This window comes from Plectropomus leopardus, chromosome 3 (genome assembly GCF_026936395.1).
Source record: "Plectropomus leopardus strain MGB_pleo_1.0 chromosome 3, ASM2693639v1, whole genome shotgun sequence".
NCBI classification, from domain to species: domain Eukaryota; kingdom Metazoa; phylum Chordata; class Actinopteri; order Perciformes; family Serranidae; genus Plectropomus; species Plectropomus leopardus.
In genome coordinates this window covers 23,066,948-23,080,684 of record NC_142178.1, presented here as the reverse complement: position 1 = coordinate 23,080,684, position 13,737 = coordinate 23,066,948, and the positions used below count along the sequence as shown (strand labels likewise).

The 13,737-nt window shown below is 38.1% G+C and overlaps 1 protein-coding gene across 1 annotated transcript; it reads left to right on the top strand.

The window, feature by feature from the left end:
• Positions 1–6,514: 6,514 nt before the first annotated feature.
• On the top strand, positions 6,515–13,729 carry tmem184c (transmembrane protein 184C). Its single transcript, XM_042484874.2, has 10 exons — positions 6,515–7,129; positions 8,094–8,224; positions 8,318–8,354; positions 8,545–8,750; positions 9,658–9,732; positions 9,836–9,929; positions 10,124–10,236; positions 10,392–10,491; positions 11,289–11,460; positions 11,543–13,729. Exons 1-10 carry the CDS (start codon positions 7,013–7,015, stop codon positions 11,851–11,853), a joined length of 1,356 nt encoding a protein of 451 aa, XP_042340808.1. The 5' UTR covers positions 6,515–7,012; the 3' UTR covers positions 11,854–13,729.
• The last annotated feature ends 8 nt before the right edge of the window (positions 13,730–13,737 follow it).

The following is a 13,737-nucleotide window of genomic DNA, read 5'->3' as shown; positions in this document are numbered from 1 at the left end:
AAAGCCTTTGAAAACATCACACATGACAAATGCTTCAATCAGCATCACTTGTGTCGTTGAAAATGTCACCAAAAACAGAACGTTTCCACTAACCAGCACTTTCAAAAAATATTAAATTTTGTATGCATGAAAAAGGCTTTTATTTTATTTTTTTAATCAGCTGTAACTTTGCTGACGGCAGTTCACTTAATGGCCTCAGAAAGACGTGTCCCTAAAAACAAGGATTTTCTAAAAGTTACATACAGAAATTTTAAGAAATGCGCTGTTTGTTTTGGAGATAACTCCCATCATGCTGTTTGCTTTTTGCATTGGCTCCATACATTTGGTGTGAATGTACAAAAATATGGTTATCTATGGTAAAGGGAGCGTTCCCCCAGTCACTTGGGGAGGTTCAATGAAAAACAGGACTATTTGTAGCTCCAGCAAGGGTCATGACAAAAAGAAAAAAAATAGGTCATACCCCTTCTTGCTTAAATAAAGAACAGTCCCTTAATGGAACAAGCTTTTCCCATTGAATAAAGCACTAGCTGTATCGAGACTGAGTCTGTGGCAATTACCCATAATTCTGTGTCTACCACAAGTCTCATTAATGCAAGATTACTATACCTCTCGAAAAGAGACAGCTACCAGAACAGTTTGATCCCATACACACAGCTGAAAAACACCCAAGACCAACAGAGCGTCGCAGCAGCCGTGGCTTTATCGGATGTTGGTCCAGTTATTTATTTCAGCGGGTTGGTGATAAGTCCCAGCCAGATCATAAACTTTATGAAACTGGTCCATATTCCTCATATGAAATCATGCCACATTCAGGTTCCAGTACGCCTGAAGAAATACAGGAATGCTCAACACTTTGGTTGCTACACAACATTTCACGGTTTAATGAATCAGAAAATTAAGAGGAACTAATATTTACGATGAAACTTATCAGAACAAATTTGTGCTTTTGTGGGAAGTGTGAGAGAGAAATGTGAGAGAGGGAGAGCGACGGAGAGTGAAACAGAGCGGTTTGGAATTTGGTGGGAACCTTGTTTCTTGCCAGCGGTGAATTGAATAAAGCTCAAAAACAAATAATAAAGGATCTCAAAGGTCCAAAGTGCCTCTCCATGCAGAGCTTATTAAGATTTGGTTGTTATACAGTAAACATGTTCAGACCAATTAATGTGCATGACATAGACAATAGAAAGCTACTTTACAAGGAATTTCTCTGATAGGAAATAAAAGAAAGCATGATTTTCACTACTAAACTTTTTACTAGTTATTTATTCTCTCTTTCTTCTCATTCTTATACTATGATAACTGTGAATATGCTCTCATTTAGCTTTAAAATATACTTTTCTTTTCCTTTTTAATAAACTAAACTTAAAATACATGCTTTTAGTTTTGATCTTGCATACATTTTAGGTCTTTACTTTGTTTACAATGCACAGTGGACAGTGCAAGCAGCAGTTTTTTTTCCTGTTTCTAATTAAAGAATTATAATATACAATTCACAGAAATGCTCACAATTTGCTTGCCACAAAACCACATAATCCATAATTACAGAATCAGTTATAACTGCATCGAATCAACTGAAAGAAGTCAAAGGAGTCATCCAAAATGAAATAGATAAGTCACTTGGTAGTATCTAAAGAAGAAAAATGTGTCTCAGAGTTGCTTAATTTCTTAAAATTCAATTCTTCACAATCTTCATAAAGATAATGACCCTGGAACAAACTCCAGGGGCCCCAAAAGCTCCATGTTTACTGTGTGTTACCAGGTTTCTGTTAAATGTACTGAAACTTTGTTTGGAAATATGCAGCACTAAACATAGACTTACATTAACTCACATGATACAACCCAGTCACCAGGAAAAAAAAAAAGTTACCATTGCACATTCCTGCAAACCAAGGATACGTTACACTTGGGGGGCACAATCCCTGCTAGAAAAAATGGAAACTTACTGCTACAAAACATCCATATTTGGTGCCTTAAAAGAAGCTAGAAACACAGCAATGACTATATCACAACTGTTTTTGTTGTTTGTTGGTCTCAAACAGCGGTCCTGTCCTCAGGACCTGCTCTTTAGGCCTCGTCTTTAAAGAAGGTCCATTGGTGAAAATCTGCTTGAAAGACCTTGATTTTCATAGCCTGCTCTCACATTGTACACTGCTATCTGTTCACAACAAATTATTCAGAACAAATCTGAACTGGCTGATAAGATCTGTAATATCACTAGAGTAGGGAATGAATGAATGAATGAGAGTAAGCAGCATGAGTGTTGTATTACTAAAGGTAGGACAACAACAGGTAAAAAGCTAAAACCATGTGAGGGAAGAGGGGATTTCAACAGGCCGTCATGCATGGGGCACATCAAGCCTTCAGATTCAGACACTGCAGACAGGAAAAACTGAGCAGCAAACGATGCAGGCACACAGAGGGCCCAGCAGCTCCTATTTGGCCTGAGGCCTCCAAGCTGCTTAATCCGGCCATGAGGCTCCCGATATTCTAAAATTTTGTTATTGTCAACAAACCCCAGAAAAAGACCAAAACCTGACAGGTCACAAATGTACTTTCAAAAGGCTAAATAATATCCTATTAATTTTAGTCAAACAGAATTAACCCTCTGAGGCCTTAGCACAGTGGCTGGCTTTCTTTCAAAAACATGGGAACAAAAGGCAATGAGCAACTTTACAAGAAATGTCCCAATTAGCAGGAAAATTACCTGAAATTAGAAAAAAAAAAAAAAAAAAAGAAGTAGTGGAACAAAAACCGAAAATGTCTTTAAAAAATGTAATTATAATAATTATAAATATAGTTTTCTTGATATTTTTAGGTCATTTTCTTGTCATATTTTAATAATCTAGTAAACCTTTATTTTTCAAAGGTTTACTACTTGTGAATGGCATCTAAATGCTGTACAAGAAAACTGATTTTGATCCAGGCTTTTAAGGGTTAAACAATGTACATTTTGTGGACTATTTTCATGCCCAGATTTGGCATCCTGGTGTGTATTTGAAGCAGCAGGACAGTATGTGTTATTGACTCAAAATAAGCTACAGTGCCTTATATTACAGTGTGTAATGTGGGAATGTGTGGCTCGTTGATTTATATTTAATAATTTCTGGACAACAATGGAGGTCTATGCGCAGAAGAATAAATCGGGCTTTGGAAGTCCTTGAAGAAAGTCAGAGCTACAGTTGTTGTTTTTAAATAAACGGCTGCTCATGCTGTATGAGCTTCTTTGACGTCATCCTACTTTACTTATGTTGTTGTTCAGGAACAGATGAACTGAAGTGAACACCCTCAGTGAGCCTGAACATTTCCTGACACAAAGGCCTATGGCAGACGTATTAAGATAAATAAGTAATTGTTGAACAATTGCAGACTTGTGTATTCCTCTGACAAAGGAGGTGCACTTTGGCTGATACATTTTATCTCAGGAATCAGACAGTGTGTCTCCTCCTTTGTTGTGCATTGATTATTATTATTCCTCAGACCTATCCATTCTGCTCATCCCGTCTATGTGTGTTTCCTGGAAGGCATGCACGGTACGACGCACTTCACCCTACAGTTATGGCTACGACTCAATGAGACATAATGGACGCCACATCCTTTATGCTAAAATATGTCTTGGGTCTGATCAAACACAGCATATGTTTATCTACCCTGCCCTTACATGGCTGTACCCTGTATGCCACTTTGCATGGCAATCCCTCCAAGCTATCCACCATGGCACTCGCTCACACAACTTGTGGCAAAGACTATTTCTAATTCATAAAAGCCAAAAGGAGCAATTCAAAATTCATGAACAATCTGTCCTGCTACAACCAGTGATTTCTGTGACTGTGGGGCAGTGGAGACAAGGAGTAACAGAAAGGAAAGTTCTGCCTCCCCTCATTTTACAGGAAGACACACAGACACAAATAAACTCAAGCATGTGCACATACACGTGCACACTAGAGCAAAAGATAAGAAGGAGGTTCTGTTGGATAATTACTTTGTTAATGCAGGATTTAGATAAAACAAAAACTTTAAGATATACCTTAAACAAAAACAAGGCACATTGCTAATAGAGTTCTGCATTTATGAGCTAAATGCTTTTCTTAAGGGAGTGAACGATTAATGTTTTTTTTTCTCCAAAAGCAGTAAATCTTACTGTTTTCTCCATTTTATCTAAAAAATAATGTCAATGTCTTGTCATAACTTTTAAATAGATTTAACTAACTTAATTTTATAATCAGGGATGGAAAAAAATGTGTGTAAAATATAGATGGTGTGCTTTATTAAAAAGGATTTTTTTTCAAATTACAAAAATAAGCCTACATAATGTAATAAATTAGACGTTTATTATCATATTACTTATTTGGCTCTCGGTTTTGGATATGGATATGCACCGTGTTGTCTGCCTATAATAGGCCTTTCTCACTGACAACATTTTGATATTTCACAGTAGGAATATTACAAATGATAACATATTGCGTATGTTTACTCATGCCTTACATAAGCAATACCACACAAGAGGGACTGCTGTTGTACTGTAGGCCTACATCATCACAGCTGTGTCATAGGTCGCAGTTCTCTTGTTTTTAATAACTGTAACATCACTCATGATTTTACCCTTAAATATGTTATTTTTTATAATGATACAAGTAACAACTATTTGAACTACGTTGTTACAATTTTTATTTTAATGGGGAAATTCTTTATTCATAATCAAAAATTTTAAGGCTCACACCCCTCTGTCTTTTCTTGATTGATTTCAACTGAAAGCTTTCTTATCTTGCTCTTTGGCAACAGATTTTGAGAGTATCAAAAAAAACGTTTTTGTGTTGGCTAGGTCTACATGTTACTGCAGACCAACTGTAGCTTATTGTTGTATATTGTCATATGGATATTGTGTGTCCCTCAAGTGCTGAGGCCAGTAGGAAGACTCCTCACCTGCTCATAACTGCGGTCTCTGCGGCCTTTAGCTGCCTCACCCAGCTGCGGAAACTGTGGCTCCTGTCGCCATTGAGGGGAGAGGACAGGTCAACCTTAGAGTCCCTGCCTGACCAGCAGCTGTCAAACATCCCCGCTATGAATGTAAAAGGCTCCTCTTCTCCGCCTCACAGGTTCATACGTAGTTTTACACCGTCTTGACGCAACTCGCGGGGGTTAGCCAGCTAGCTAAACTGAGGCAGCTAAGCTAAAAACAACAGCAGGCTAATGGCTCCACCCCGAAAAGCCCTCACAGCCTAACTGACAACTAATAAAACAATAAACGGGACGGAAGACGGTGTGACAGCTCCAAGAGTAACAGTGGCCACTTTATTTTTACTTCACTAAAAACTCACTAAAACACTAAAACTCCCACACATACAGGAGCCCCCAAAATAGTGGAAGTTCCCCCCATTACTTTTTTTCCTATCATATGGCAACTCAAGAGGGACACGCAGGGGGCGTCTGGTGCCTCAGTGGATAAAAGCAGGCACACATATATGAAGACATTGTCCATGCTGCAGCGGCCGTGGGTTCGAATCCAGCTCGCGGCCCTTTGCTGTATGTCGTCCCCCCTTCATACTATCCCTCTGTCCTTTCTAATAAAGGCAACAATGCCAACAAAATAATCTAAACGGAAAAAAAGAAGAAAAGAAAAAGGGACACACAGTAGGCCTCCAGGACAGTCTGTTACACTACTATATATATATATTTATATGATATGAGCACTCATGGAATACCCCACGACCAGTAAGAGTGCTTGGTCGGGCCTAACTGCTGCGCAATGGCACTTTAATAGGATGAAGCCATCATTAATGTTATTAGTAACACCTGTTCTTTCCTACAATAACAAGATACATTGTCTGTGTTGGAGAAGGAAGACAATGTTGACACGCTTTTACTAATACTTGTACAGCAGGTTGTATTGCACTTGCACAAATTCCACACATTGCCGTGTGTACTTGTTATGACATTATGTTTAGCGTACCTTCAAACCATACATACTGACATTAAATACAGTCCGTGAAAAAAATCGGTCCGTAAGTGCTGATATTACATACATATAACTACTCTGGGTGGTTTCGAATTAGACATACTAATTTACATGTCAGACATGATAGTTTAAGATGCACATTTTTCTGAAAATGTGTGCCACCTCAGCGATGATGGGGATGGAAACAAATTACTTACAAATGGAAACAGCTGTAACATATCAATTACATTAAGCCCAAATAAGGAGTCGTTTTTTTTACAAGGTCTGGATAGCCAAATGATCTGTTATATTCTTTTTACTTGTTTTCCGTAATTGTTTATATTGGTGCGAATAAATAAAATAAATAAGATAGTAAATAAAATGACCGGTCTGAGTCTACCGGAATAGGTTTTAGGTCTGCTGGTGTAATTGTTAAACATTGCCATCTGCTGGCGAAAGCATAGATCACGTGATCAATGAGAATGCAGGCCAACCAAACCAGCCATAAGTAACGTCAGACTGCAAGCTCTTTTTATTGATTGGCTGATTATCTCAATTCCACCAATCAGATTCAAGATTATAGGCGGGACTACATCTGAGGCAAACAGCAGGAAGTACACCCTCAACAACAGTTACTTTTTCGGAAACTTTTGACCAGCGCAAACCTCCTAAAAATACAGTAAATTGTTTTTTCGTGTAAACAGCCGATGGACATATCAGTGCGGAGTTTTGTCGCGTCGCGGCAGACATTGTGACACTTTCAACGGTCCAGACTGTATCATCTGCTTTGTTTGTTTACATGGTGAAAAAGCTGACAAGCTAACGTTAGCAACCTAGCTTGGCATAACCGAGTCATATGAGCTGATAATTATCCTCAAGCTTTGTCCTCATGAATGAAACTTAACATTAGCGAAGGAGCCAAACGTACCTGTGCATTAGTGGAGGGTTGTGTCGGATCGCAGTGTGCCGGTGAAAGTGTAACAATGCGGAGCTAACGTTAAATATGTCTAGCGTCTGTTAAATTGTTTTGTCACTGTACCTGCGGTGGTTTTAAAGGCCCGACAGCGTCTTCATGTCAAGATGCCTTGTTCCTGCGGGAACTGGAGAAGATGGATCAGGCCGCTGGTTGTTGTTTTGTATATTTTGCTGCTGTTAGTCGTCCTGCCCCTGTGTATCTGGGAGCTGCAGAAGGCAGGGGTCAGTTCAAATGATCGATGGATCTGATTGACATATTGCTTATTTTGATTCTGAGAGCTCTGTTGGTTTAACACAGTGGTGAAATGTAACTGAGCACATTTTGTACTCTACTTAAATGCAATCTTAGTCACTTGTACTTTACTTAACTGACGTTATATTAGTTTATATTCATTGCTTATTTATGCTATACTCCTGCATTTCCATGGTTAACTTATTAATCCATTGCATTTATTTTACTGTAGTAGTCACTGATAACGTTTATTGAGTCATACAAAGCATGTGATAGACTTTTTAGATGTGTTAAATATCTCTCACTGCAGAGCATTTCCTTATTACTAGTCATTTTAGTCTGAAGTTGTGTATCATGTTCGTAAGTGAGAAAAAAGCTTTTTTTTAAAAAAATAATTCTACAAAATCCACTTGTTTCAAGTGTTTCCTACCCTGTAAAGTTGTTTATTCAAAATAATCTTGCAAACTGATTGTCTTGAAAAGGAAAGTAAATATAACTTTATGTTTACTTTATATCTAATTGTGAAGTTAACTTAAAATTTCCCGATATGTGCTTCATTTTGTAAAGTTGTTGCGACTCAAAAATGACATAAGAATACACCAATATGACTGACTAATTTGCAACCATCAGAATACAGATATAAAGCAAAGTAAACTTAGTTTACTGAAGTTGCTAAAACTCAGAAAGATTAATTTGATTAAACTTGTCATTTAAGTTGCAACAATGTAACACAGTTAAGTAAATATGACTACATTTTAAAATAAAATTTTAAAAAATAGATATAATGTAAACATACATTAAGAATGATTAATTTGCATTTCTCAAGACAATCAGATAACTAGACTTTTTTTTAGTTAAGTCAGATACATTCTGGAGAGCCAAATTTCCAAGGCTTAAATGCATCACTATATTACATTTCAACTGTGTTGACTGTTTCTTTCTATGTAATGACAGGTTGGCGTTCATAATAAAGCATGGTTTATTGCTGGGATATTTGTCTTCATGACCATACCTATATCATTATGGGGCATCCTCCAGCATCTGGTTCACTACACTCAGCCAGAGCTTCAGAAACCTATCATCAGGTAAAGATGTCAGCAAACGTGTCATCCATGACAGCCGTCTTAAACTGCTTTTTAATTGTATGTGTCTTGTTATTTGTTTGTGTTTTTTTTTAGGATATTATGGATGGTCCCAATCTACAGCTTGGACAGTGTGAGTTGCAAATTATTAAAAGCCATTGTGCAATACATACTGTATGCACAGATATCATTTATATATGTATATACAGAATTAAGGATATTTAAAAAAGGCAATAAGCAGAAATTTGGCTGTATAATTGAAAATTTGAAAACTATATATCCTCATGTTCCATGCAATTCTGCGCTCTTTTTTTATCTTTCAGTGGATTGCATTAAAATACCCCGGTATAGCAATTTATGTGGACACATGCAGAGAGTGCTACGAGGCCTATGTCATCTATAACTTCATGACCTTCTTGCTGAACTACCTGGAGAATCAGTACCCCAGCCTGGTGTCAATGCTGGAGGCCCAGGAGCAGCAGAAACACCTACCCCCTCTTTGCTGCTGCCCGCCCTGGCCAATGGGAGAGTATGTTCAATGTAGAATTTTTTACAGGGAGGACTTCTATGCATGCAATCCATGTGGGATCACAGGCTCAGCTTACTGTGTGGCAGCCTACACACCGTACAGCTACACAAATTCTTTTGAGTTCCTTGAAGATGTTTCACCTTATCTAAGAGGCTTCCTCAGTTCTAACAGACTGGTTAGGGGTTGGTACTCTAAATACTTTGAGCAAAACATGTCAGCTTACACATTTCATAACTACTTTCTTAAATTCCCCACAATTAGAGATCTATCTGATTTTTCAATAAAATGTATATATATATATATATATATATATATATGTATATATATATATATATATATATATATTGTATTTTTATTCTCAGTGTTCTTGTGTAAATGAAGGCATGCAACATTATCCCCCTGATATTTTTTGATTTCATGGAGAGATGTTTACAGTTTTGAAAAAAGGAACAATGAAAGTCACTTAAAGATATTAAGGCACATGATGTTTCTTGAACTTTTTTTTTTTCAAGCATTGACAATTTGAGATAAAAGCGTTGTAGTAAACAAATCAAAGACAGTCACCAGCTTCATATTAGCCTCAGTCAGGCAACATCTGTAATTGATTAAAATGCCTGTGTGTGGTTAATTTTGTCCAGAGCTTTTTTTTTATTTTCCTACTGAGCAGTCAGTTTGCTCTTCAAAACTGAAAGAGAGCAAATTAATTAACATTTACCTGTTGGTCTGCGGCATCGGTGTCATCCATTCACCTTGTATTTTAGACTACATCCCTGTTATTACTTTAATGCATTTTGCATTGTTAGTGCTTGCTTTTAAAATCTATAGATTTTTGTGTTATGGGCAAACCAGATGTTGTAGCATCTAACTAACATAATTCTAATTCAAATCATACATTTTCATTTTGCAGGGTTTTGCTGTTGAGATGCAAACTGGGAGTGTTGCAGTACACAGTTGTAAGACCCGTCACAACAGTGATTGCCTTGTAAGTAAGCTTTGCTCGTCATGCACTTAATTTTGTTCGATGATACTAATCACAGCTTTATGGTCACTATTTTTGTCGGTCTTTTTCTTCTTCTGCTACATAGGATCTGTCAGCTGTGTAACGTGTATGATGAAGGTAACTTTAGTTCCAAAAATGCGTGGACGTACCTGGTCATCTTCAACAATATGTCACAGCTGGTAATGCTGCTACCATTTGTTTTTTTGTTTGTTTGTTTTTTGTTTAATGAGTCGAGATGTAATTTGTCTAAAGTAGTGACTGTATCATACAGTAGGGCCTGGGAGCATGTTAAGAGATGGCATAGCTGTAAGGAAAAATTACAAGCAGCCTGTTTCGAACTGGATTTCTCTCTGTCTGTCTTCTCTTGATCTAGTTTGCCATGTACTGCCTGGTGCTGTTCTACAGGGCTCTGAGAGAGGAGCTGAGTCCAATCAAACCTGTTGGCAAATTCCTTTGTGTCAAAATGGTGGTGTTTGTCTCTTTCTGGTAATTCTCAGTGTTTTCAAATGAAATGGCATGATATGGACATTTCTAAAAACTTGTTTTGAGCTTGATTGTATGTTGTGTACAGTCTCTTGATCTAAATGGCATCAGATTGTGTGGTGGCTGCTGACAGTAGTTATTTTTTCTTCCTCTTCTAGGCAAGCTGTGTTCATTGCTTTGCTGGTGAAAGTGGGTATTATCTCAGAAACACGTACATGGGACTGGAACAGTGTGGAGGCTGTAGCAACTGGCTTACAGGTAAGTTTATCTAGGTAAAGGCCCAGACACACCAAACCAACATCGAATAACTGGTGATGATGAAGGCCAGCTGTCACGTCCCTTCAGGTCGCCTGGGTCTCGGCCAAAAACATTGCACTTAGACACACCGCACAGACTATAACCGATGGGCAACCAGCACATATGTTATGTACCAGTGTGAGTAGAAATAACTCCATAGAAGCAGGCGACAGCATTTTGTATTTGTCATTCAAAAACAGAAAGGGGTCTGGGGGCCGAAAAGAAGGATTCAAGAGGCTAGTTAGCCAGTTAGCATTTTAACAACACAACCCAATGCAACCCAGACAAGAACAAATTATATTACTGTGCGCTGGTGAACAATAGCACAAGCCATTATGAACTGTTTGAGCTAAAGACCTCATAGGCAAACAAACAATCTTATATAACAAATTTGTTTTCAATCTCATGCCATCTTGACTTAAGCAGTTTTTACTTTCCTTACTTTCCTCATCAGTTCAACATGCTAAATCAGCCCAAAAAAGCTGACACGGGCTGACTAGTGCCAACAGTGCTGGGCACTCAAAAACTAGGGCCACAGATGCTCAGCAATGGCCACGACGTTGTCCGACAGCCAACTACTGGCTTTGTGTCAGAGGGCCCTAAAAAAAATATCATAAATGTGTTTAATTTGATCTAAGTGTCAGCATATTTCATATATATTATATATAACTATATAGCTCTCTAAGTTGTTGTATCTGATACATCTTCACTTTTTATCGGTGTGAAACACAACCAACCAACTGTCCTGTTTCCCTCAGGATTTTATCATCTGTGTGGAGATGTTTCTGGCTGCCATTGCCCATCACTTCAGCTTCACCTACAAGCCTTACATCCAGGAGGCTGAGGAGGTTTCATGCTTTGACTCCTTCATGGCAATGTGGGACATCTCTGATGTCAGAGCAGACATTTCTGAACAAGTCCGAAATGTTGGTAGGTGACTTCTGACTGCTGGAGTGGTTGCACAGTTGTGCATTATAAGTATCCGGTTCTGACTTTATGTTTGCTTTTACAGGGAGGACAGTCATGGGTCGTCCAAGGAAGTCGTACTTTGGCGAGGCGCAGAATGATGGTGAGCGATCTGGCTTGCTCTCTTCAGCCTCCCAAGATGCCATCTCAGAGGCGGTACCCAACGCCGTATCACCCAAAGGTCAATACGAGGGCCTGGGCAGAACCCCAACACCGCACTCCCTGTCAGCCCCCGCCGGGCTCAGCTCGGCCCCGTGGGATGAAGGATATGAGGCTGGTGCTGAAGAAACACAGGAAGAAGAAAGGACCAACCAAACCAAAGAAGTGACAGAGGCAGATCTCATCGTGATCACTTAGCCAACAGACTACAGCAGACATGGTTGGGCAGGACCCAATTATAGCCTTGCCATTTTCCTTCAGACATTACTGGACTGATGAAACATTAAATAAGCTGTTTGAAAGGCACATCAACCAAGTGATAGTACACGTTTGCCAACAAATGCAAAACCAGACGGACCTCTCTGCCAGTGACAGCTCCAAGAATGTTCAGTGAAGTTGTGGCCCTAAATGACTATAGATAACGTGCATTTTATGCCGTTTTGTTATAGTTAGGAGTTATGTGGCTCGTGGTCCTCTGCCAAAATGGGTTTAATTATGATTGGAAAGTCGTTCGGTTGGTTTTAACGTGCATCCCAAAGAGCACACTAGTTTCTTGAGATGAGACGCCACATAACGCCTCCCGAAGTCTGAGTGAAGTTTCCATGTGTGTCCTTTCCTGTTATTACGCACTATTTCTGGTGTCGTCTTAGTCATAACATGATTTCAGATATGACAGATTATAAAGAGAAATATGCAATTTTAAAATACAAATGTTTTCTTTGCTTTATAATGTAGTTTATAGTGATCTTTTTTTAAGATTATTTTTGGGGCTTTTTTTGCCTTTATTGACAGGACGGCTGAAGATAGACAGTTAACATGGTAGAGAGAGAGGAAATGACATAAAGCAAAGGGCAGCGGGCCTGAATCAAACCCAGGCTGCTGCAAAGGCTTCACCCTTCATGGGGCACACACTACCTGGTAGACTAGAGGTTGTTTGGATTGAAACAATTTTAAATCAAAATATGATATTAAAGCACATTACATTTCCAGAAGCATCTTTAGGTATTTTTTTTAACTGTTAAAGATGTGTGAAAAGAGCTGACGCAACAAAGGTTTTGGGATGTGCAGGTAAATGTATTATTATTAACACTAAACTGTTTCAGTGGAGACTTTAAATTGAGGAGAGTGCTAAAAGTTGTGTCCTGACTTTGTGACACCACTACAAAATCAACATGAAAGGTTCAGTGTGTAGAATTTAGAGCAGCTATTAGCAAAAATGGAATTTAATATTCATAACTATGATTTTATTAGTTTAATATCACCTGAAAATAAGAATCGTTGTGTTTGCGTTACCTTAGAATGAGCCATTTATGTCCTCAGACGTAGTCCACCTGTTGTTTCTACAGTAGCCCAGAAAGAGAGGGTCATTTGCATTGTTCCCTGTAGTTCTCTTACATGCTTGGCATAAGTTTCAGTTTTACAACCTCACTAAATCCTACACACTAGACCTTTAATACAATGTATTTCCAAGGGATATGGCAGATACTACAAGTACAAACAAGTATTAAAATAACAAACTCAATTCAGTCAGTTGCAATCAGCACATTCTAGTAAATTTATATCAATGCTTTCATTCATACAGCTCACTCGAAATATCTGGGTTGAATAGAAATTTATTCATTAGTCTTCTCAGATGCCTTTTTCTATGTGCCGTTGATCTAGTGTATTCACCACATCAATTTAGCTTTTATATTGCAGAATTAGTTTAATTTAATGAGGTGTTTTCCATCATTTTTAGACTTTAAGATGAAGTTACTTTGCAGCTATTGTACTTAAGCCATTTACTTTTTCCCACAGATTTTCTGGGCTCTTTTGTCATCGTGACTTACTTGGATTCGTGCAGGGATATTGACATGTTCAATGTACAGTGTAGGATATCAGTTTGTGTCAGAAAAAAACCATTAAACGTATTAAATCACAAGCATAATCTGTATCATATTGAGATAGAGAATGTTGCATTGCCTTACATGATTTTATTTTATTTTTTTAAATAAGACTGAGCTGATGTTAATGGTTCCACATTTTAATTGAATTCCATCTCTGACAGTCTCTTCAATAAATCAGATTAATAACATTTTCTGA